This window comes from Gymnogyps californianus, chromosome 17, assembly GCF_018139145.2.
Source record: "Gymnogyps californianus isolate 813 chromosome 17, ASM1813914v2, whole genome shotgun sequence".
Classification (NCBI taxonomy): domain Eukaryota; kingdom Metazoa; phylum Chordata; class Aves; order Accipitriformes; family Cathartidae; genus Gymnogyps; species Gymnogyps californianus.
Window position 1 is genome coordinate 1,008,435 of NC_059487.1, and position 25,002 is coordinate 1,033,436.

The following is a 25,002-nucleotide window of genomic DNA, read 5'->3' on the forward strand; positions in this document are numbered from 1 at the left end:
GGAACTGGAATAACTGCCTAAAATTGTGAATACAATCTTAAATTTGCAATTTTGCCATTTATGATTTCTTTAGATAGGTGGGAGATTAAAAATGCTACAGTTAAAGATTAGATAAAAAGCCGATGCAGAGCATCACTCCACAAACAGGTTTAACCTAGAAAACAATCATGGTGCAAAACTGATTCTTAGAAAACATCTCCTGCCAGATGGGTCTAATCGGGCAAGCTGTGCAAACCTTGCAAAACAGACATGAGTTTAGTTTGCTAGCAAAGAAAAGCAGTTATTGTAGGAAAGACTGCTACTGTAATTGCCAGAAAATTTAAACATAACTTGAATTTTGAATGTAGCTGAAATTCATTGGGCGTATTTAGTGACCACCACTCATCAAAAAAACCCAAATTCTGAATACAAATAACAAGCAAGATGAGAAGCTTGTGTGAGAGGAACAAATATTCCATATCTGTTCTTCTTTCCTATTGCTCTGGATGTAAAAAAAAAAAAAAACAACAAAACCAACTGCACATTAGGTACAGTATGGATTGTCGTAAGTGAACCCTTAGCTCCACCAGCCGCATTCTCAAGCACAACCTTCAGATACAAAATCCCTCATCAGAAAGAGAACTCCAACCAAAAAAAAAAACCCCAAACCCCACAAAACAAAAACCCAAAACCAAAAAGGGCTGCAGATGCTGAAATAAGGTGTGCAAAAATAAAATTACAGTACAGATGCAAGCAGAACCAGCCCTGCCGACACGGCACAGCGCTCTGCAACAACTTTCGCTTTTATAGAAAGGCACTGTCCTCTGATGTTAAATGAGTTTCATTTCCCATGCGTACAGGGGGACTGTCACCTCCAGACCTACGGTTAAAAGCTCTCCGAATCCGGTTGAGAAAAAACTTCTTTGTCCTGCAGTGCTGTTCACCATCTGCACATCACCTCTGCACATCACCCTTCACACTGGATACTACAAATCTGAATGCCAGCAGTGATTTTACCGAGTGTATTATTTCTGTTCTACCAGTACACACGATATTTATGGTCTGTGCACAGGGGAACACTAAACAACTGTTTGTTTGTGCATGTATTTAATAGAATTAACGAACACCTTTTATCTACCATCACATTTCATCTAGCATCTTTTTCCTCAGTTTACATCCCAGTACCTACAGTCTTCAGGTTCAGAAAACAGACGCGATCACTTTTAAACAATCTACTTTTCCAAAATGCCTTGGTTTTCATTCCAATGCTGAGTTGCTCAGTTAAGCAAACCCTTAAAACTATTTCATACTCAGCTGAATAAACTCTTTCAATAGCTCACTTATCCTATTTACATTCCAATATGGCTCAGCCTACAAACTGTATTACTACTGGTACTTTTGTTACTATATTAGTACATCTCAGAAATTATTTCTAAGAAAAAAAACAGAATCATTTTTAGCGTGTTTATCAAGTTCGCTGCATTTCCACACAAGGTATGCTGCTCTGAATTCTAAAATTTCTGAGGAAGAATGACAGGGAAGAAGCCGAGATGAAAAGCATTCTATTTGCTTCTGATGCAAAAGAAAGTGATCCAAATCAGATTTAAAAGTATCAGCAATTCCAAGACAGGAAAATGCTGAGCTTGCCTAATGATGCTAGGGAAGCCGAGAGCGGATGAGGCAGGAAGGTATTACAGCCAGCTTTCATTGTAGTCGCCCTCCTTTTGCTGGAAAATAATCTCAAAAACATTTATAAGGCTAGCTCCCTTCTTAATGTTCCTGCAAGGATAAAGTGATTAATATACAGCCCATTAAGAAACAAAATGCTAATCCATATCAGGTGCCAAAACAGCACTCTGCAGGTAGCAACAGCAAGAGAACGTTCACTGAAAATTTAAGTGACAGAGTAAGTACAAAGGGGTATTTCCTTTGTTAAGTACACCAAAATCTGATTAAAAGCCTTATTTAAGAGTTAGGAATTCTTTTGAGTTGTCATAGCTCAATAGAAAAGCTGTAATTTAGGCTTCTTTTATTGTGAAAACTTTTTAACAAGCAAATAGTCTTGTGGGGCTTTGTAAGCTCAGAGGATAGCTTTATATATCCATTTCTTAATATTCCCAGGCCACGCTGAAGCTGGCTGATCATCAGTAAGACCAATGAAAACAAAATCCTAACAAGGCTTTTCTTTAACGATTAACGGATTTTCTTTTCAGAAGAGAGTGCCAACTCATCTGCCCCCTCTGAATCCTCTGTCATTTCCATGGCAGGACAGCTCGCTGCAGTAGGGGTTACTATTATTTTATTGGAATCTATTTAGAATTGAAGCATTTTGGTTTTTCACACATAGCACCAGATCTTTCCTACCTAGAAACACAAGGCCATTTTTGTCTTTGATTTGGGGCAAAACCCCCCAACTTTCCATGAAAGACGCAGATGACTAATAGTGACACAAGGTTTGCATATTTTACTTTGCTGCAAATTATGAGCAGTGCCTACCGGTACTACACAAATTGCTGTTTGGTAGTGGCTACGCAACATGAATGTTTTTGATACAAAGAAAAATAAGACATTGTTATTGTTTGAAAGACATCTGGACAGCTTTGAATGTCAGGTGAACAACAAACAGGAAAATACCTGCTTGCTATTTATTTGAGACTCTCTGCAGGATCTAATGTATCAAAAGCAGGAAGACGCATGTTCTACCATTATGCTACTATTATTCTTTACAACTGGACCACACACTACCTTGTGCAATATACTGTTACAACCCGCTCTTGCACTTAAAATTTCTGGAATGGCGAAATGAAGACACCTACATGCCCTCATATACCTCCCTTCCATGTAGCCAAAGACTATCAAAGCTACAAAGCTCGACACACCGCCACCTACGCCCTTCCCTACAGGCCTGCCCGGCTCCTTGCGGCAGCACTGCAGCAGGATGGATCGTGGCTGTCCGCGGCCGCCCACCTGGGCACGAAGGAGCCCCGTTCTACGCATTTCAGAAGCGACGAGGCATAACAAGTTCGGCACTGCAAGAGACCGCCAGTAGCTCAGTTACGGTTTCCAAGTCACCCCAAAGCTGCAGTCTATCCATACGTTGGCCACTTGGTTCTAGCTGAGTTACTTTAACCAGGCTTTCACAGCTGGCCATAGACTGTGTACTCCTTCAGATTTAATCTGAAATCACATGGCCTGTTTTGCAGCAGCGTTGAGCTGACAGGCCATACCATGACCATATATAATTATATAGCAAGTATTTGAAAGACTTTTTTCAAGGCCTATTAAATTAATATGCTTTGCTTTACCTTTGCTATGCAGCATTTCTGCACCTGTAAAATGCACGTAACAGCTCCTGCATTTTATTTTAGTACTAGTTAAGCCAATTAACGATTGTCACAAAAGATCACTTGCTATAGATGATGCGAGTCGTTTCAGTCCAGAACTAAAATGTCCATCAGAAAATTAATTCCATCTTCACAAAGGAATCTTGACATTGTGCAGAAAATGCAGGTTGGGGCTACGCACTGAATAATCAAGGGAAAAAATAAAATATTGAACAGTTGCTTAGTCCTTGAATGCCATCCACCCTTTGCACTGAACTGGACATCTGTCTCTGGAAAAGGCAGCATAAACTTCAGGTTAAAGACTTATAATGATTATTCAAAGGACTGGGACTGGTGGAACCAGAGCCACACCAGTAGCTTAATGTGCCATTGCTACCTTTTTGTTTGTTTGTTTTTAAGAATTTAACTTTGAAATTTGGATATTCCTGTGTTATAATTTTCTGTGTAAAGTGTTTCCATTTTTTTCTAAAGCAAACTGGAAACAATCCCCAGACATTCCATCAGGTGGATTCCTGTCAATGCCCCTGTGGCTCATCTGCAGCATCACAATAATTAGACATAGCATATCTGCCTTTACCATTTTAGCTGAATAACAGTACAGCAGCAGTAGTCTACTACCCTGTGCTGGTATTAGTAGACTGTCAACAGCAAAAGGTTACAGGACAGCTGGCCAATGAAGAATATGCTGGCCAAAGAGGAATGAAGAGATTCAGCAATCTCGTATTTCCACTAAATAGGTACACTCATTCATTATCTCTCAATATTACCCATTTGCCTCTTCCCTCTCAAGAGTTGTGGGTTTTTTCCTTCCTCATCTCTCCTAGGCCAGGAAGACCAGCACTGCTTGGGCTTGTCATCCTCATACCCAGAAAGTACCAGATTCCTCCCTCTAAATTCTAGCTGTAGCTTCAACTAAGAGAGAAGTCCAGCTCAAATCCAGGCACAAGCGTGCCTGGATATACATATAATTCAGGAAACAACCCCCACAAAATCTCTACTGCACATGTTATATAGAGGCTTCTACTTCTTCTGAAAGTACTTCCCAACCTTTGGTCGTGGCTGTCAGACTGCTTAAAAAAGGCAGCCTCCTCTTCCAAGGGCTATGGCACCGTGTGCCACATTCTACACTTCCTTTACCCAGTAAATGTAAGGAACGGTGCTGTTATAATTGGGTTTATAACTGAGCTGGGATGTTTGCATGGGTTTTTTTTAATCTGAACGAACTTTCCAGTGGCAGACTTACCAGTGGGTTATCATTTAACTCTTGAGAGAAATTGCTAGAATATGAAATAATACAGGTCCTTTCTCACCCCATACTTGCTGAAAAAATATTGACAAGTCGCCTGTGGAGCTTCCCCATGCTCCTTATAAAAACAACGTAATATTAAACCTACGCTGTTTGTTCTAGTTGTTGATTATTTTTCTTCTTCCTTGGAGGCTTCTTCTTCTTCGGCTTGTTGGCATTCTGATTATTTTGTTTGTTGTTCACACCAAAGTGTCCTGCTGATATATCGCTTTGCAGAAGGTTAACCAAGAGCGGACTTGTGAGCGTAACATCTTTATTGACAGGAAAAACGGGATTCTGCCCACAGGAAATCTGATTCCCATTTGGCGTTCCACTAAATCCTGTATTGAAAGGCAGCCCATGGCCAGAGAAATGATTCCCTGAAGCACTGCTGTTTCCTTGCATTCCTTGCATATGAGAAGGCACCATGTTTGGCTGCTGCACAGGAACATCAGGTAACATCTGTGTCATGTTCACATCATTATTTGTTGTAGTAGTAGTATCCCCAAGTTGCTGAGATATGTGAGGACCAGGTCCAGTGGGTCTTAAAACCTGCCCTTGAATTCCCATAACCTGAGAAGGATTACCATTCACAGGGCCTTGCTGTGCCATCATCTGCCCAGTGAACTGCACCATGTTTCCTTGCATGTTTGGGGTTGGTCCTCTCATCAGTTGAGCTGGCCCCGTCATAACATTGGACTGGTTTTGAGTACTAAAAGGCTGTTTATTTCCTTGCATCTGAGTGGTCATCATCTGTTCCATCATCGAGTTTTGCTGTAACAAGACCTGGCCCTGAGGTCCCATCATCTGATTGTGTGTAGACATCATCTGCTGTCCCTGCTGAGGAATCATCTGTTTGGGTGGGGTCATCCTTTGGGGAGAAGGACCAAGATTTTGGTTTTGTGGTGTCACCATCATTTGGCCTTGCGGCATGAGCTGAGTTCGAGAAAGTATCATCTGGTTTTGAGGGTTCAGCGATCCCTGAGCCTGAATGTTTACCATCTGTCCTTGAGAGGATACAATTTGCTGATGCATTCCCATAAGCTGAGACTGTGGTCCTTGCTGAGGCTGTCCCTGTATGTTGCCCATGTTAACTTGTGGCACCCCACTAGCACCAGTCTGCTGGTTGTTCATATTTCCATGAAGTCCCATTAGATTGGTCTGCATCATATTTGGTGGGCCATGCGGTGCTTGCATCTGACTTTGAGAAGGTCCAGATCCTTGGCCACCTTAAAAAAAAAAAATTGCCAGTAAGAAACTGATTGGAGTGCTATAAGAGTTCTCACAACTTCTGATGTTGAGTAAGTACTCCAAAATTGTTTTCCTCCCTTTTCCAATGAACTGGAGTATCTGACATATTTGCAGTCCTGTGATGCAATGTTTGATGCTACAGATACATGTTAGTTGTCAAAACAGAACATCATACTTTTCAAAATAAACACTTAGACTGGTACATCCCATGTATCCCACTGCAGAAGATGTAACAGAAATGTAATTTCAGTTGTTATCTGTACGTAAGTTTGAAAATCTTCTATAATATCACCTAACTCAGCAGACTAATTCCTAACCAAAATGAGCTTCAAACCTTGAGGTTATTTTATAATGGGTTAAAAAATAAATACACATGGAGTACTGATGAAACGACATTATCAGGGTATCCATAATCCAGACAAAAGACTAATAATCGAATTGTTAAATGGAGACATTTGTGAACTAAAGATTTAATTTTTACAGGACTGACTGTAAGCAGACTTCCAAAACTTTCAAAGGAACTAATAAATAACCTTTTCAAAGCAGAACAAGATTATTTTGTTGTTCTGCTTCTAAGATAATAACACTTTTTTTTTTTTTTCTGGACAAGAAATTCCTTTTGTGTTGTATCTTTATTACTGCTAGCCTCCAAATTTCAGTGCTACTTCCATTCAATTTCTTAACAGATACTTCTGGATCCTAGTACCACAGTCCTAATCATTAATACTTGGGTTGTATGAAACACATGAGCAGCCTCCTGCTTTTCTTTTCCTCATTTAGCAACACACACAGAATGCCCCTGCAGCCCCAGCTAGCTAACTCCCTATTAATGACAGGAGCTTAATGTTTTGGTATCTGTGTTACACAAGTAAAGGCGTAATTTTCTACAAAAGAAGAAAAAACCAAGGAACACCACATTCCAAACAGACCTGTGTGCTGCACGTTTTGGCTAGTTTGCAGCTGCGGTGCTCCGCTGTTCACCGGTGTTCCTGGAGCTGTGGAAGGCACCTGACCTTGCATGAAGTTCTGGTTAGCCTGGCCTGCAGGGAACCCCGGGGGGAGGCGCTTGGGCATTCCTGAACACAAGAATTTTCTTATTAGTAAGTATGGAAAACAGGAAGAAAAAAAAGAGAAAATCTATAATTGGAGCGTTACAGGAAGAATACCTTTGAGTCCGTACTGTGACATTACAGGTTTAGGCAGAAAGAGGTTTTTGCCAATATACGAAACCCACTGAAGACATTTATAGTTCTTATCTGTGCAATAATTCTGCCTAACAAGCTACTATGATTCAGTTCAAACTGTAATGTAAGTACAAAACTTACCCCACAGAGAAGGCGAAAAGTCCATGTTTGACTTTTTAGAAACTAGAAATTAAAGTAACATAGTTTGCTGTTTTCTTCTCTACTGCATCTCAACTCTCATCAGGCCCTTGACTTACTCCATGTACGCAAACACAAATAACTTGCATTTTTGTTACAGTGATGTGCGCCTCTCAACAACAACTCTCACCATAACACACCAGGTACACACTCCTTAGCACTCCTTTGCACTGCTGCCGTGGGTACGCACACTCAAAATAACCTCTCAACCCAGAGCGGGCTGAGTAACTTCATGAGACAGCATGTCCAGGCTCCAGAATGGCTGCTCATTCAAGTAACCCTGCTATTCCTACTGCAAGAGCAAGCAATTCTATCAGGCCCCTATCTGGCACAATGCCCACACTTTGACATATCAAAACATCACCGCTGCCCTGCGACAGAGAGCAAAACCTTCCCTCTACCTACCAACGTGAGCAGCAGCATAAATGGATTTAAAAGAAGTGGGTTCTGTTTAACTCCCTGTCACATAGACGATGCCACAGACCTAGAAGCAACCCTGTCCTCCCTTATTTTTCTGACTCACGATACACAGCCAGAATTTGACTTTGGTTCCTTCTACAGTTACAGCTTTCCTGCACAGTTAATTGTATTGCTTGTGTTAATTAATCTGGTCTTAGGTTTGTAACTAATATTTCAGGATAATCAAGTTTACAGGTCAAACAATAAGACACATCTGCAAATATGGAACGTATACTTCTTGAAACACTACACACCGGACTCCAGTTTTAGTTCTGTTAAACTTTTAGGAAAGTTTTGCATGTAGGAATGCTTGAACTGAGAAAAAAGAAGTGTTAACTTGGCCTATTCCAAATCTAGTATAAATTCTGATTTGCCAAATTAACTAGGTAAAATGGAAAGCGTTTGAATGTATTCATTTACACCAAACTTTTAAATGCAAGATGGCTTAAAAATTGAAAAATCTGTAATTATAACTTAGTTAATGTAGTGCTAGATGGCTTAAAAATTGAAAGATCCATAATTACAACTTAATTAACATTGCAGCAATGAATGAGCATGCACAGAAGCCAGGCAAAAATCTCAGCAGAGGCAACGCAGCTTTGCTGAAACCAACGGAATCCTGTCTTTTTGAATCAGCTGAGGATATAGCTCACAGCAGGATTACTGATTTTAGCAATAAGGTCTACAGTGAGTCCAAATAATGTATTTTGATAGTTTATCTGGGGTGTCCTTTTTAACTCAAAAAAAGTAGGGTTTTGTTTGTAGTAGGTTTACTTAGAAAGGAAGGAGAATACACAGGTTATACTATCTAGAGGTCATGGCCATGCTACCTAGAGGAAATGATTCCTCATGGGGACAGATGGCTGGTGAGGCAAAACTGTAGGGAAATGTGACTATACTAAATAACTGCTTCCAGATGGAGACAAGATAAGATATATCAAGTATAGGGCACTGGCAGATCCTAAGAACAGTCTGGAAGAGGAGAACCTTGAAACTGAGACAATTAATCTGAATCAAATTCATTTGAATTCAAGTGAGACCCATGGTACAAACAACGAAAACAAGAAGCTGGTCCAGATCAGCAGACCAAGAAACGGGTATTCCTTACAGCTTTTTGGACAGATTTCAGACGTACAATGTGAGAATGCAAGAAACTAGAATACGTGTGTGTAGGTGGACAAAGAATATGGCTCATATTTTATAAGTACAGAAAGAAAGTATTTCAAAGGCTTAAGCAAGAGCTTGCGTATGGGTATCTGAGAGCAGCCATTCAAGAGAAAGATGAACAAATGAGTGAGCAGAGAGAAGTGCTACAAGTCTGGCACAGAACTAGAAAAAAGGCTCAAGGGGAAAAAAACACCAAGGACACAGAAGAGATCTCAGGACTGACAAATGAAATTCCTTCGCTGTTAGAGAAGAATTCTAGGAGTAGTAAGTAAAAGATGCGAGTGTGGAGGTCCAAGGAGAAAACTAAAGACAACACAGCCAAAGGGGAACTTATAACATCCCTTGGCCTCTTAATTTTAGAATAGCGAGTACAACAGCATGGCAATAATAGTCCTTTCCTCTTTTATATGGGAAGAACGTGATGACAAATAAAGACAGGATCAAGAAGAGACATCCACAACTTAGGAAGATGCAAAATAATGCCTCACTTCTGTAGTAGAAAAGGTAAATGCTGACAGAGGAAGCTGAAGAGAGAAAGAAAATGTTCATTTGTTCTTATTACACTCTCTTTCTCAAAAAAAAAAAAAAAAAAAAAAAAAAAAAAAAATCCCTCCCCCCACCCCCGCAAAAGAACAACCCCAAACCAAACCAAAAAACCCACACCATCTCTGAATATCCTGAACTTGCTTAAAGGCAGCAGCAGAATTGTCAAGAGGATGACTGGCAGTCATAACCAGCAACCGCATACAGCAATTTCTTTCTGCAGCGGCCCAGAGCCTCCCCTTAGGTTATCACTGTGACGCTGCAGGACAGAGACAAGCAGTAGAAATGAAGTGATGCCGATGCTAATTCACCCATACCCACTTTATACTCAATCTATGCCTTTATTCTGCCTTTTAAAGGATCTTTTCAAAACTAACAGCAACATTAGTTCTAGCCATTTTATGTTTCTTTTCTTTTTAAAATAAAAGAAGGTCTCAGTACTTCTTACCTCCTAAACCAGGGTGTAAACCTTGTGGACCTTGGTTTTGTTGCTGCATCACCATGAAGTTGGGGGGTACGTTCCCCTGTTGCACCATAGGATTACGACTAGGAGAACTGACAGGCTGCTGAAATCCCTGGGGAAGCGTGCTACTCTGGGGAGGCCTTGGTCCCATCTGCTGCTGCGTCTGGTTAACTGTTGGAGATGATGCAGGAGATCCCTGCTGGAAGGAGGAGGGAGAGGAAGCAGGAGACTTGTTGGTCAGGTGGGGTTGTTGTAGTGGCGTAGGAACCCGTGAGGGCCCTCCCTGAAGGCTTTTCATTTGAGGAGCAGTAAACTGGCCAGGATTGCTCATTTGGGGAAAGTTTGAGTGAGCCTGGGAAGCTTGCTGGCTTCCAAAAGGATATGGAGGTGGAGGATGAGTAGGAGTTTGTACTGTTGCTAGAGATGGTCTTGCTTGAAGTTGCTGCTGCATTTGTCCAGGCAACGGGGCCTTTTTCCAACCCTGGTTTACTGTCAATGTACCCAATGCTCCCGGGGTTGGAGGAGGCTGAAGTGCTCCAGAAGGAAGCTGGTTCCAGCCAGGGGGAACTGGAACCTGTGCTGGTGAAGTAAATGAAGGTCGAATACCCTGCTGTGGCTGCTGATGTGGCTGGGGAGGACGTGTCTGCAACTGCGTCTGCTGCTGTAGCTGCTGAAAGTTGGCTGAGTTCATCTGCCTGTTTACAGGAACTGACTGCATTGAATGGAGCTGGGGAGCTAAAGATCCAGATGGATGATTTTGCTGCTGGATATTTAGCCCAGATAAGAGTGGGTCCATTGTATCTATTAAAATAGCAAAGAAAAGTAAAAAAAATAACCTACTGTAGACAAAACCCACCCCAAAACAAGAAAGGGTAAATTGCTTGCTTGCATTTGCTTACTCCGCATAAAAATTCATGCTCCAGTGTTCCAATTTCTCCAACAGACAGAACAGGCAATGCTCTAAAAGTTTTCAAAATGTTTGGGAATCCTGAGAAGCCAGGTCTTATCAATTTATAACCTCTACACTAAAGCACGATAGCTCCACAGCGCATGTTGCTACAGACTAATGTAAGCCTTCTACACACTTACAACTGTAGAATCACAGAATATCTCAAGCTGGAAGTGACCCATAAGGATCATCGAGTCCAACTCCCTGCTCCTTGCAGGACTACCTAACACTAAACCGCATGACTAAGAGCATCGTCCAGACGCTCCTTGAACTCTGACAGGCTTGGTGCCATGACCACTTCCCTGGGGAGCCTGTTCCAGGGACCGACCACCCTCCCAGCGAAGAACCTATTCCTAATGTCCAATCTGAACTTCCCCTGACGCAGCTTCATTCCATTTCCTCGTGTCCTATCGCTGGTCACCAGAGAGAGGAGATCAGCAGCTCCCCCTCCGCTGCCCCCCTTGAGGAAGGTGCAGACTGCGATGGGGGCACCCCTCAGCCTTCTCTTCTCCAAGCTGAACAAGCCAAGTGACCTCAGCCGCTCCTCGTAAGTCTTGCCCTCGAGACCTTTCACCATCTTGGTCGCCCTCCTCTGGACACACTCCAGTAGTTTGATGTCCTTCGTGTATTGAGGCGCCCAAACCTGCACACAGTACTCGAGGTGGGGCCGCACCGGTGCGGTGTAGAGTGGGACAACCACCTCCCTCGACCGGCTAGCGATGCTGTGCTTGATGCAGCCCAGGACAGGGCTGGCCCTTTGGGCTGCCAGGGCACACTGTGACTCCTGTTCAACTTGCCATCAACCCAGACCCCCAGATCTCTTTCTGCGGGGCTGCTCTCCAGCCTCTCATCCTCCAGTTTGTATGTATAACCCCCTCTCTTTTTCTGTAGTCCCAAAATGCAAGTAACTTCTACTAGCAGAATTGTGAAGAATAAACCCAAAACATTCACAACCCCAGATCTCCAGTTGACCTACCCCTCCTCAAAAGCAGTTGTGCTCAGTCTGGTGCATTTGCTTCCTACCGGAGACATCTGCCTCATTCAACCAATCCTTCTCTTACCTTTATCTAAACATAAAGCTCAGGCACAATAGTTCTACTGCAAAAATACCACTGCTGCTGCTCAACACATTTGAACAAAATACCAAGCAAGCTGGTGACCTATTAGGCACCCAAATTATCTGAAAAGTTTTACCAGATTAATGGGGGTAGGGAGGGTTCCACAGAAAGAATAACTCCCAGAAAGGGGAGGGGAAATACTCCAGGACAATTCTGGAGTACTCTTATGAGTGCACGCTCAAGCCTGTGTACTGAAGAATAAAAATTCAAGAACATTTTCAGGTCAGTATTGTGACTAAATTTTACCACCTGGCTGCGAGGAAGGCCGAGGTGTTCTTGGCTGCAGCTCAGCACTAGCACCGCTTGCCACCATAGAGGAGGGCACATTTCCACTCTGGGACATCATGACAGCTGTAGCATTGCTCATTCTTATTAAACCTTAAAAAATAAAAATAAAAATTATCAAGTCTTGCAGTTTTTACATAAAGAAGAAGTTCATATTTTTTTTTTGAGAAAAAATTATATTTGTTAATAAAACATTTCTTTAGACTTTAAGAATTGTTTGTCTGAAATAACCTGAGGACACATATCTCTGTCTGAAAGCTTAGATTCCCTGGTATAAAACAAACAAGTTAAGGTCATGCTGAAGCTTTTCCTTTAGCACCAAACCTTTAAAAAGGCTGTAGAAGGAAACGCTACTGACTCACGAACTATTTGAGCCTGACTTGCCACTGAAGTCAAGTGACAAGATTGTATCAAAGTTATACATATACTAAGGTTTTTGCAAAATCTGATACTAGAAAGTAACTGAGGTGGCGCAAGAGAGAAAAATTTCAATGTTTCACTTCCACAGGCTGCTACTTTATAAAATGGCTTATATTGTTGACCTGTTGGTTATATTGTTGTTATATTTATACTGTTTACATTTATATTGTTGACATGCAGGCAGGAAATGAAGCTCATGATCCTCACAGTGAAGATCAGAGCAGCCGCTTTCAAAGTAAACCCTTCTTTAAATGTTTTACATTCCTTGTTAAGCACAATGATTTAACTACTGCTTAATCAGGTTTCTACAGAGGTGAAATGTTCTTTCCATTCCTTCTCATCAACACCCACACATGCATCTTACATTAACTCTGACAAAAAACGCTCCCAGTTTTTTTAATTGCTTTAAATCCTATTTACTAAGATAGTAGTTTATTTTGCCTTATGATTCAGCTATTAAAATAAATTACATAGTAGCTTTCTTTTAACTCTTCATAACATCTGACTTTTGTAGTTAAAAATTACTTATCATGCCTATACAATGCTCTAAAATGTAGAGTTTAATAAAATTACACCTCTCCACAAAAATTAATTCTCTATGATCAGATCTCAAAAGTTTATCAAAAAATAAAAAAGAGAGACTAACAATGACAGTGTCCTGTCCTTCCCATAATTATAATGGATTTAATCTAAAACAGTTTACTATTGTACACTGAATAAAGGCTTATGCTCATTTTCATAAAGGTAGCCAAACAGAAAACTGTGATAATTTGTGCACATTTCAAGGGGAATTCACTATACTAGATTCATCTGCTGTAACAGTCTTTATGTAAAAAAAAAAAAAAAAACCAACAAAAAAAACCCAAAACACACCACCACCAAAACACCAAAACCAAAACAAAAACCCAAACCACCAAACCCTCAAAAAAACCCCAAACAAACCCATCTGCCCCACCCAAATCACTCCAAGGTTTGTGGGACACAATGCAGCCAACTATTTAGTTTACATAACGTCGGGCATGGTTTGACAGTACAGAAACAAGAACACACATTAATTAAAATGGCAATTATAATTCTGCAAACAATAGTTGCTATAAGCAGTGAAATTTTATGATTAGCTTAGTAACAAATTTCAAAGTGTATAAAGCTGAAGAAATAAAAACCACGGGAATTTACCTTGTCCCCCTTGCATGGGAAACCCCGTTTCCATTCGCACAGAGTTGCTTGCTCCCAGGGGCCCATTGATTCGGACATCTTGGCTTCTGTTTTGAGCTAAAGCTAAATTGATAGCACCTTCCCCTAAAAGTAATGCACAATTTGGGCAAACTGAATGATATACAGAAAAGCAGAATACAGACATTTTCAAAAGGACACTTAAAAGATGTCAAGGAAAGAAGAACACACTTTACCTATAATGCACACTTTAGAAGGGCAGTTATGCATCATACTACCCTTATCTTTTGGATTTCAATTTTAAGAAAAACAAACACCATGACAAGCATTAAATGCCCCTGGTTTCATCCTGAGTGTGCTCTTGGACAACTGTCCAGAATGGATATTTTAATTGTGAAATCCACTGAAAACTTGTTTTTAAGAAAGTCTCATATGAAACAATTAGGGAAAAAAACAATTAGGGCACATTTTGCTAGCTAACACTCAAAAACCATTTTTCAGGAGGTTTCCTGATGCTCAGAGGATTTTCAGCTGTCATTTTTTTATTAAACCTATTCTTGAAAGAATAAAAGTCTTGAGCTACCTTTTCACTGAAGTCATTCTCCAAATTACTAAATTAGAAGTTTTGCAACATTAACCAAGTACCCAAAATCGCTTGTTGAGTATACTTAAATTTTAGCTTAATGCCTTTGGAAGCAAATTAGGTGTGAAATACCTTCAATTTGAACTGAGAGAATTCCCAGGTCACGAAGCTGTTGGTTGTTATTCTGAGCCAGAATTCGCAGCCGCTCAGCAGCTTCACGGGGTATATTGAAGGTAACGCGGACACTGTTCCAAGGCTCTATCTTCTGCAGTTTTAACTTGTTGGATTCTTAAAAGAAAAACGGTCAGAGTCAGTGCAAAGGCAGTTTTCAAACACGTATGATGAAATAGCTTGGTAAAAAAAGCACAGCTGAAAAAAACTGGAACCATTATTTGGCTTTGAAAACTATCAGTGGTTAGTCTCATGTACAGGAGATTTCTCCAGCACAGGCGTACAGTGACCAATACTGCCAAACCACTTCAGGTTATTTTCCAGAAAACAGCAACATAAAAACTACCCAACTGATAACCAACACAATCACTTGACAATATTACTCAGAAATTCAAATATTCTGTGGATGAACTACTTTTGAAAGATATGAAAATATCTAATAAAACAGATTTAGTAAATCTGTTAGTGAACCAGATGCATGTGTGAAAAAACTGACTACAAGAATTAAACCTTCATTCTTGAAATATTTGCCCTACAAATGCTTGTGAAACTATCCTTTTTTTTCAGAAGGCCAGTGCCAACAGAGTCCTAGAAGTATTTCATTGATTTCTACCGTATTATTTAGCTTTTCCGAATAGGTATGTTCAATCCACTGCAAAAAAAACATATTAAAGTCGTGCAAAATACTGAGTTGCAGGTTTTCTGAAAACCTATTCTACGTATGAGTATTTCTACGTAGATCAGTTGTTTTAAAAGTAACAGGTGGGAATTAGCAAAAAGGTAGGGCAGTCACGTTGGATATATTTATCTGAAGTGGTACCTTACTACGTTATTGCTACAAAATGCATTTAAGGCTAATTAAAAACATATTGCTAATACAGGTTTATAAGCTTCCAGTTTCTAGATTTCTGAAAAGGAAGTCCCTTTGAAAAAACAGTAAACATTGGCCCAAATGTTAATCAGCCAGTTCTTCCACTGTAACATCAGGTTTACTAAAAGTTTGCTAACTTCTTGATTCTGAAGAACATGTCATTTAAGAATGCCAATAACTCATTCCTATTTAGGAATCTCTTGTCCTTAACTAATTCACCAAGTCCCTTCTGCTGCTACAGTAATGGTATTATTAAATTCATCCTCTTTTCTACCTATAAACACGTTTTTGCCTGGAAACATGACAGGATTAGTTTTAAAACCTCCTTTTGTGGAGGTTTGAACAGTCCTATATTTACTGTTATTAATGTTCCAATATTTTACATGTAAAAATTGCATTATCAGTTTCAGTATTTCTAGATATTAGCACCCGAGTTTCTCGTTTTTCAAGCATTGCATCTGCTAAGTCTAAACCAATGTTATTTACTAATTCAACATTTTGAATATCCTGTTTTGCTCTGAATCAGTTTAAATAACTTGTCACATGGATAATTTTCAAATTAATTTGACATTGATTTTAAAAATTTGCTTTCTGCTTTCTCAGCTGAGGTCTCAATCATGTTTATTAATCCTGCCATTAATATTTATAACAAACGCAGCATGCAGATGCCTCTGCATTAGTGGCAACTCCGTACAGCTACAGATTGAATTTGTTTCCATTCAAAAACTACGCAATTCATCTATAGTATTAACACATATCCTTTTATACCAGTAACTATCTGTTAGTAGTTATGTCTACTTCCAACTGTTTATAATATACAGGTCAAAACAGCGGTATTTCTTCACAGTATTTTTGTCTTATCCCAGCTTTTTTATCTCCCCGAGAGATAACGGCAAGGACCCCAACAACTGATGCCAGACCCAACTGACTACAACTGGACAAAATGGAAAGAGAAGAACAAAGTGACAAAGAAATTCAGTTTGGTTATTCAGAAGTCATAGGTTATTCTTCTGAAAAGGTATTTTACATTATTGAAAAAACAAGCAATGCAATGAACATTTTAAAACCTAATCTAGAAAAATAGTTTTATTTAAACACAAAGACTGCCTGCCTGAAGAAGAAAGGTGGATTCTTCATTGCACAGTGTGCTTTCAAAAGACCATGCAACAGAAGAGCAGTGTGCTGGTATGGCAACCTATAGTTATCACGAAAAGCCTGGTTCACAAACAGCAGAAAGAGGGAGAGAGAGCGTGTATGGGCAATTACGTGGCTTTTAGACTGCAGTTATATGACATCATGCCAAGTCAGATCAGCACTGCTGTGGTCCCAGTCTCCAAGGCTCTTCTGGTTATGTGTTCCTGCCACCACACTTAAGGCAACCCGTCTGGCTTTATCTGTTTCTATAGCAAACTATACTAATGGCAAGAAATTAAGCCGTTAACCTGACTGCTCAAGTAACCTCAGATGAGGGGCACTGCTGGGGAAACTCACGGTGGGGAGGGAGCATATCATTGATATGATATGCACACTGACCCAAACCATCACAACACCGCACCCTCACCTAGGGAGGGCTGTCTATTAAGAAAGATTGTATTTGTACAAGCAAGACTACATAACTGAGCAGCTATAAGCAATCATCCTAAGACCCTTTGCAAAGATGCTCAGAGAATGGACGGATGTCTTTTTTCCAGATCTAGATGTGCTGGTAAAAGATGTTATTGTCCCAAAAACCTGTTATCACTCACTAGCTACATAGCTGTCCCCAGACCTCGGTGGGCACACAGGGGTACGTGAGAGCACTCCATGTCCCCCATCAGAAAAAAAAAAATCAGGTAGGGTAGGTCAATGTAGCAGCAAAGGGGCAGTAATGTCTTGAACTGACACAGTTACTTGACAGTGAACCTATTCGCAGATGAACCGCAGTGGTTTAAAGCGGATGGTTTTGGTAGCAAAAAACATCTCCTGTTTGGACAAGCCTCGTTTCACTTTCATATAACACAGCAATGTGTAATGGAGGGACATGAAAGAGGAAAAAAAACCAAGTAAAACATGGGAACTGAATAGGAATAAATGAACTCACTAATGAAATCGGTTTTAAACAATAAAACAACTGCAGAAACTTGTACTCTGTGCCTCTGAGAAGAACAGCTCCCAAATTCACTAAGAATAACCCCAGCAAATCTTACTACAAAGTAACTCGAAAGCAATATAATCTATTTCTTTGTACAAACACCCTGACTACATAAATAAATATTTTAAGGACAGCTGAAAAATGACAAGACGGTACATTACCCATGTGTAAAAGGCCAGGCACATTCTCCAATATGATATCTAGTTTCTGCTCAAAGTCTCTGTCACCTATATTTCCTTTAAAAGCTACAAAGATCGTGGAATCCTCAGGAGCAGCCTCCTGTTTCAGTTCATCTTCCTCCAGTCCTGAATCAAAATCCACCTCTAAGTCTTCCATAGCTGAGGAGTACAAGGAGGCATATGTATCTTTTAAGTTAGGTAGATCATCCAAAACCATTGTTTCCAACAATGGGAGCCTGTCAGACGTTAAGATGATGCTTGGAAGGGAAAAAAAGAATTATAATAAGTATAATAATAAGTGTGTAAAGACATTAACCACTGCTTTCAATGGCACATAAGATCATTGACAGAAAAACCTACCGGGTGACCCAATGCTAGGGTCTGCGAGACAAACTGTGCGACTTTGAAAACGGTGGCCATTGCAGTATCCAAGCTGTTCGTCCACTAGAACAAACAGAAGTGGTTTCCTGACAGAATCCTGCTGCACATCACTTGAGAAGTATTCCAGTTGACCTAAACGATAGTCAGGTAGAAAGGAATGTAGGGGGGGGGGGGGGGGGGGGGGGGAGAGAAAATCAATTACATTCATCTCCGTATCGTACGGAGGACAAGCAAGCACCCAGTACCAATTCTGCCAGGAAATTTTAAGACTCACAGCAATACTTCAATTATAGAAAGATAGGAAAAAACACCAAATTTAGTTTTAGGGACTGCAGATGCAAGAGGCACTCCTTTGTCCAGCAAAGCAGCAGGAAAGCGATAGTACATTTTTACCACGAGAAGTTTAGCATTTGACAAATATTTTACATCCAGGGAAATCTCAGGCATACTATGCCTTCTTTCTAAAAGTTTGTAAAGATTTACGTGTTTTCAGCTGCTTACGCACATTACAACCTGAAATTTGCTCCCCCTGTGCTAGCCCACAACTCCCCCCATGCCCCTATTGAGCTTGGATAAGAACGATTTTAGTAAATCAAGTCACACACTTGATGTTTTTTACTTTATAAAATGTCTAGACTTTGCAATAAATTTTACTTGACATTATGATAGCAATCTAAGCTGTTATGTGGACAGAAGTACAACCTACGATAAAAGTTATCCCCACATCTACGATGAACAATACTAATGTTTAGTTAAGATACATGTTTTTCCACTCTAACACAAGCCGTTACAAGGGCTAGAGCACTAACTCCTCCAGGCGAGACCTCTATTCTCACACTCAGCGCTTCGCAAGTATCGCTAAAAGATTAAAACCATCTACACCAACAGCCAAAGCTGATGTCAAAACCGAAAAAGGGACCTGTTCCTGACCACTGTTGTCAAAAACAAATCAATTCAACAGCCATGACTGTCAAGACCTCATAACTCCAAAGCTGTCAGTATTCAGCACAACCCACCCAAAACGTTTAGTTCGGGACGACATACCCTTGAAGAGGATACAGATTGGGGTTTTGGCAGAGGTTCAAGTTCCCAATACAAATTAAAACCACAACTCTGAGATTAAAGGTGAGCTGCAGATACTGGCCAGAAAACAGCCTTTTCTAATTAAAAAATGTAACGATGTTAGACAAGCTTAGATTCAGATCTACGTTGTCTGCACACTCACATAACGTTGCTTAAGGGACAGTATTACAAACGAAAAAACAAGGACTCAGAAGTCACAAGATACCCTCAGCTTTTGGTCAGGTCTCTACGCACACACTTACTGTGATTTTACAAAATACAGGGTTTTTTCTCCCTTGCAACCCTAAACCACACTAGGCAGGCTAAATGGCATTAATGAATAATCACCTATTTTACATATAGTTACTCTCATCATACTGCAGCACCAGGCCTTCATTCTCAAACACGACTCAAATCTCGGATTAAAAACAAAGCTAATTTTGTCTCACAAGCTCTTCTGCAGTCCTGCAACAGAAAGTAAGTAAAAATGTTTCGCAGTCACTGATCTATTTCCATAGCGCTTTCATAAGTTACTTCTTATTACCATGGAAATTTTAAAGATGGGGAATAGAGACAAAAATTTAAAAAATTCATTACCAGGTGAAGACGGAGACAATTAAATCTGCTTTTTTTCCCCAGACTCCTTGCTGCTCAGCTCTCTATCTAAATTACAGGTCTGAATGTTTGGCACCTCCATTAAGTTAAACTACTCAGTTTCATGTCAGGTGCCCAGAAAATGAGAATGACAATTAATAAGCATCTGTGAAAAGCTGTTTTAATTGATTTTCACACATAATTTCTTGGACAGGGAACTTCCTTACCAGAGCTGGCTTTATACCAACCAGGAGAGAATTCCTTCTCCTTCTACCTTCCTACATCATTCATTACACATACACTGACTTCAGGGAGAAAGGAGCTGGGAGTCCTACACAAATCATCTTTTCAATGACCAAGCACAGTCATTCTGTGCACTGAATGAGGCAAGCATCCTGTGAAACATAAGCACTATATTTTGAAGAAAATTACATAGAAAATTATTTATCTGAAACTTTTGAGTAAGTTTTTCAGGGAGAGAAATCTCAGCTCAATATACAGGCTCTTACGTGTTGAAAAAGCACAATTACTTGGAGGGGATGGGGTGTTCCACCTGCAGCGAGAAACCTGAGTACTTCTGGCAATCCCTGACACCAAAGAAATAAAAATTTCTCTATAAGAACACAAACATTTCAAATCTTTTTTTTTGAATGGAAGTGTTTGAAGCGTCCGTCTTCTCTGTGAAAGAGCAGAAGATTCCCAAACTGCTTAAGCCATGGTTTTAAAGACTTCATGAAAATGCTGCAGCTTAGACCAGATTCCACCAACCTCACCTCAATGTGCCAAAATCTGACAGGATTTGTTGAAATTATGGCCCTTCATGAACACTATTAAAATATAGTCTGCTAAATCCCAAAGGACCACAGGCCTTGTTTCATTTGACTCAAAAAATCATAGGATTGCAGGGAAAGCTTGAGTTAAGAAAAAAACCCAAGACTGAGCTTTAATTTTTACTTTCTGGATAAGAACATGTAGCTACAGCTCCCTTCACATTTTTTTTCCACATTGCGCTCCTCAAGGATCTCTGCTACATCCATCTTCCCTCTCTCCCTCTCAAACACACACAGTTTAGTCCGTTCCTATATTCAGTAAAATTTATCTCAAGTATGACAGGAGGAAGTAATGATTTGCGAAATCTTCCTCTTCAGGCAGAGCACAGCATGCCGTCCATCTCAAACCAAATGAATCCCAGCTGCATCCCTCGTCCTAACAAATTCTGTCATCTCCTGGTTATAGGGTTGACTTCCATAAATCACGAGCCAGCATGCAACCATAATTAGCATATACCTTCGCTCAACACTCTTCCACATAAATGCAAAAAGCCTTTAGCATAAGCACACACAGGGAAAACTCTGGTCATTCAACAATTCCTGTAAACTAGATGAACTCCCAGTGGGCTATAGAGTATCTCTGATGAGTAAGAACCATAGCTGAATTGATCTGCATAACCACAGCACGCTTCATGAACTTGAGCATTCATACTCACATGGCAGCACAAAAAGGTCTCTGAATATCACCCTCCCTTCAAAGAACATGCATGGTCTCCTTCCTGCCCCTGCACCCTGTCATTTTAGAGTTTCCAATTTAATATTTCCCATTACACAATTGTTTCTGGAAACTCAGAGCAAGTCCAGTGCTACCATGTGACAGCCATCTACCCATGAACCTGGCCTGGGACATACAAAGCATACAAAGTATAAGAGTTGGTCTTATTCAGTATAGTCTAACTATTAAAAATATGCAACTGAGGTAAGAGAGGTGGGGATAAATAGCCAGACAACAGACTAATAACCAAAATGCACCTGCAGTATCGTATCGGGGTAGGGGGTGGCAGGGGACAGCCCACGCAGACTGGAGTGTCCAAACTGAAGGATACAGGGCACACCCTGGGCTGCTGGAGGCTGGAGCTCCCCCGTACACTTAGCATATGGATAAAACAATTGATGGACTAAAATGTGCAAGACTGAGACTCTCCAGAGGAAGAATTCATGTAGGATACAGGTGATGGCACAGTCTAGTTCTGGGCTGATGGACAGCTGGGTCCCACCGCACACCACGGGGAACCCAGAAGGCAGTTTGTCATGCCACGTGTTGCCCCCCACCAACAGCCCTGACAGTAAAAGGAAACCTGCATGACAAACCCAGTGCCATGTGACTGGGCAATACTTAGAAAATCCCGTCCAGTCCCTGGGAGAGATGGGATTAGAGCAAAATCCGAAACAGCCAGTTGTCGCTAACTGGGAGCAGCTGAACACCGGAAAGCCAGCAGGCTCTGGAGGGCCAGCACCGCCAGACGGAAGTGCTGGTCTCTGGGGTTAAAAAAACAAAGAAAGGAAAAAAAAACCCCACCTGGTATCTTGGTATCCTCACCCCAAGATCTGCTCAGCTGATCCAAACTTAAGGTTATGTCAATTTGTTTCTTAAACAGAACATGAAACCTCTTGTGGTGCTTTCTTCTAACCATTGCACTAGACAAAGTGAGTAAACCAAAACAAGGCTTTCTCTAGTAACTTGTCCGAGGTTTTTTCTGCGACACAGTCTATTGATTTACAAGCTGTTTCTACATTTCGGGCAACTCAGAATAAACACTTTCACAACTGATGTCACACCAGAACATACACCCTCTCAAAACAAATATGCAGGGAGCCCAATTACATAAAAAGTACTAAAATCCTGCTCTACGCCTGAAAAAGTACTCTTCCAAATTACACAAAAGATTGGAAAGGGTGAGAGCAGAAGGAAGGATGGACTGATGGCCTTCACTAGCAGATGGCAGAAGTTAGCACCGAGCAGGGTCCTCATCTTCACACTGACCATTGTTTAAAGCTGCAGCAGGGAAGAGGAAGAAGAATCAGTCCAGAAATGAGACTACAATCAAGTCCCTTGGGGAATCCAGAGCTGAGAGTGAGGAGCAAAAGTATTTGATAGCAGTAGCAACATAATTTCTGAAGGATACAGAACCCTCCTTGCTTCTGCCTTCATTGAAAAATGGTTTTCAAGCAACTTAATAGGAAAAAAAAAAGGAAATCAGAAAAAAAGCATGTCTTGAATAATACACTTGAAAGTTTTCTTGTTTCCTTTGTTTTAGGCGCCAGTGAGAAAACGCATAAAGGTATTTATTAAGTTTTTCAGGATGGGGACAGAGGAGGTTCAGCATTGCCAGAATACTGTTGAGAAGATGGCTTTCTTTTAATACATACAATATACTCGCATGCACCCACACAGATATACTTTTAAAGTGTACCACCTATAAAACCCAGAAACACTCTGATCATAACACTGTTTTTATTGCCAATTTGTTAACAGTGTATTATCCTCCTACAACCGTTTCAACCGTTTTGTTGCCTAGCATAGTGATCTTGGAACTTGTTAAATCTGACCAATGAATAAACCTATATACACACAACCATTCTGTGACACAAAGATTAAAATAACACAATTGTTTTTGGCAAAAATACACAAAAAAGACTTTTAAACAAATTCTAGACAAGTGTCATATTGTTACACCAGGAGATTAAATAAGGCTAAGAATCACTGTTACAATATGAAAGAACACCTAAAAATAAACTTAAACATGCAGTAATACTTCCTCTGAAACAACTTAGCTAGGGGTAGTCCCAGTAATTTGGAACTTCCAACTTTGGCATTAAAGAGGGATAACACCATGAAAGCATCTCAACCGTCCTCTTTGGGAGGAAGGTCTGAGAACAGCTACAAACCTGACGGCAAACGCCCGTAACCCTCTATGGCAGACTGAAAGGTCAGCTCTGGAGACAGCCCAGCCCTTCTGACACACACGAACACTAGAGGCAAGGACCTATTAGTGGGACAGTTAGGAGGAGAATATATAAGAACAAGAGATATTCAAATGCATCATATGCTTATTTTACCTACCAAAACAAATACCACAACTTCAGTATTTTGTGGCATGCAACAGGTCTTCAGGTAATTCCAGACTGGCAAACATGGTTAAACAGCAACTCCCAAAAATGTAATCCTGAAAGAAAACCGTCACGTTTCATCAGACAATGATGCAAAATAACAAAAATACTGAATGTAACAGTGAATTTTTGAACCTTGATTTTTAATACACAGTTTTGCACCAAATCCAACTCTCTCCTTAGTAATGTAAAAAGCACATGTTACTATATTCAAATATTAACAGCAAAAACTGAGGATCTGGAAAAATCAACCTTTCATTATAGGCAAAAAACCAAATACTCCCTTTGGCTGGAAATAACATTTTATTCTTCTAAACAGGCCAAGTTTTATCTAGAATAATATATTTATTTAAGTCTTAAGATAAACTCTTCTAGATTAAATTCATCTTCAGAAAAGACAAACTGGCACAACTAGGATGCACTTCAGCTCATCCTAAGCAGGTGCCTAAACCGGCTCAGGTTAAGCTCATTCCAGAAACACGTTACAAGCCCACACGACCACCTCAGACAGACATTTTTATTGCAGGTGGCCAACAAAGCGAGGTGAATCCATCCCCAGAACCTGCTCCTGTTCACGGTCTCATCAAGTTGCACTCAAACCTCTCAGGGTAATGAAAACGCAGCAGTAAAGCTAATGGCTTCAGCGAAAACAAAACACCGCCCCTCAAATCAAGATGATTTATATTAACATCCCAGTGCTGTTTTTCAAGCAAATTTTCTGCTTACATGCCAGCCTGCTCATCAGTGGGGAAGGGGACTACCCAAAAACAGGGTAAGCGGAAGAGGGAAGAAGACTCAAAAAGACAAAGCAGAAATTTCCTATCTTCTATCTAGACGACAAAGTAAAATCGCTTTAAAAGCCTCAGTATTGTGCCATAGCCTTTGCACTTCTGCCAGCCCAGCAACTCGAAGGGAAGGAAAGAGTATTCACATTAAATCAGATCATATATGCTTTGTAGCACTTTCAATAGTCATCTAACACTTTTCAACCTCTGGTATCTTCTTCTATTTCTAAACCAGCATTGTAATTCAAGAAGCAGTATAGTACCAAGTAAAAGACCTGAGTGTCTAAATCATAAGCAGTAACTTTGCTGTTTCCAGCTATATGCAAACCTGCCTAAATACCACGACCGGACACCCAGATGACAAGCAAAACCAAAATCTGAAATATGAAATTTTAATATCGTTTATTAAGTGTAAGCCAAAACTAAAAAAGCTTTCCACCTTCTATAGCAGATACTGCATTAGTTCTATTTTTCACCCTTGTTACA

At 40.4% G+C, this 25,002-nt stretch overlaps 1 protein-coding gene across 2 annotated transcripts in view; it reads right to left on the reverse strand.

Annotated features, from left to right (window-relative positions):
• Positions 1 to 25,002, reverse strand: part of NCOA6 (nuclear receptor coactivator 6) — a 44,003-nt gene that overhangs the window by 12,785 nt on the left and 6,216 nt on the right. Inside the window, exons 2-10 of one of the 2 annotated variants that reach the window (XM_050907407.1) lie at positions 23,685 to 23,787; positions 18,114 to 18,266; positions 17,736 to 18,010; positions 14,534 to 14,689; positions 13,822 to 13,944; positions 12,190 to 12,318; positions 9,859 to 10,674; positions 6,789 to 6,935; positions 4,718 to 5,837 (exon numbers count right to left, since the gene is read on the reverse strand). In XM_050907407.1, coding sequence (XP_050763364.1) covers positions 4,718 to 5,837; positions 6,789 to 6,935; positions 9,859 to 10,674; positions 12,190 to 12,318; positions 13,822 to 13,944; positions 14,534 to 14,689; positions 17,736 to 17,970 — 2,726 coding nt within the window. In that variant the 5' untranslated portion in view covers positions 17,971 to 18,010; positions 18,114 to 18,266; positions 23,685 to 23,787. The remainder of the gene's footprint in view (positions 1 to 4,717; positions 5,838 to 6,788; positions 6,936 to 9,858; positions 10,675 to 12,189; positions 12,319 to 13,821; positions 13,945 to 14,533; positions 14,690 to 17,735; positions 18,011 to 18,113; positions 18,267 to 23,684; positions 23,788 to 25,002) is intronic. The other variant, XM_050907408.1, reaches the window with a different exon arrangement.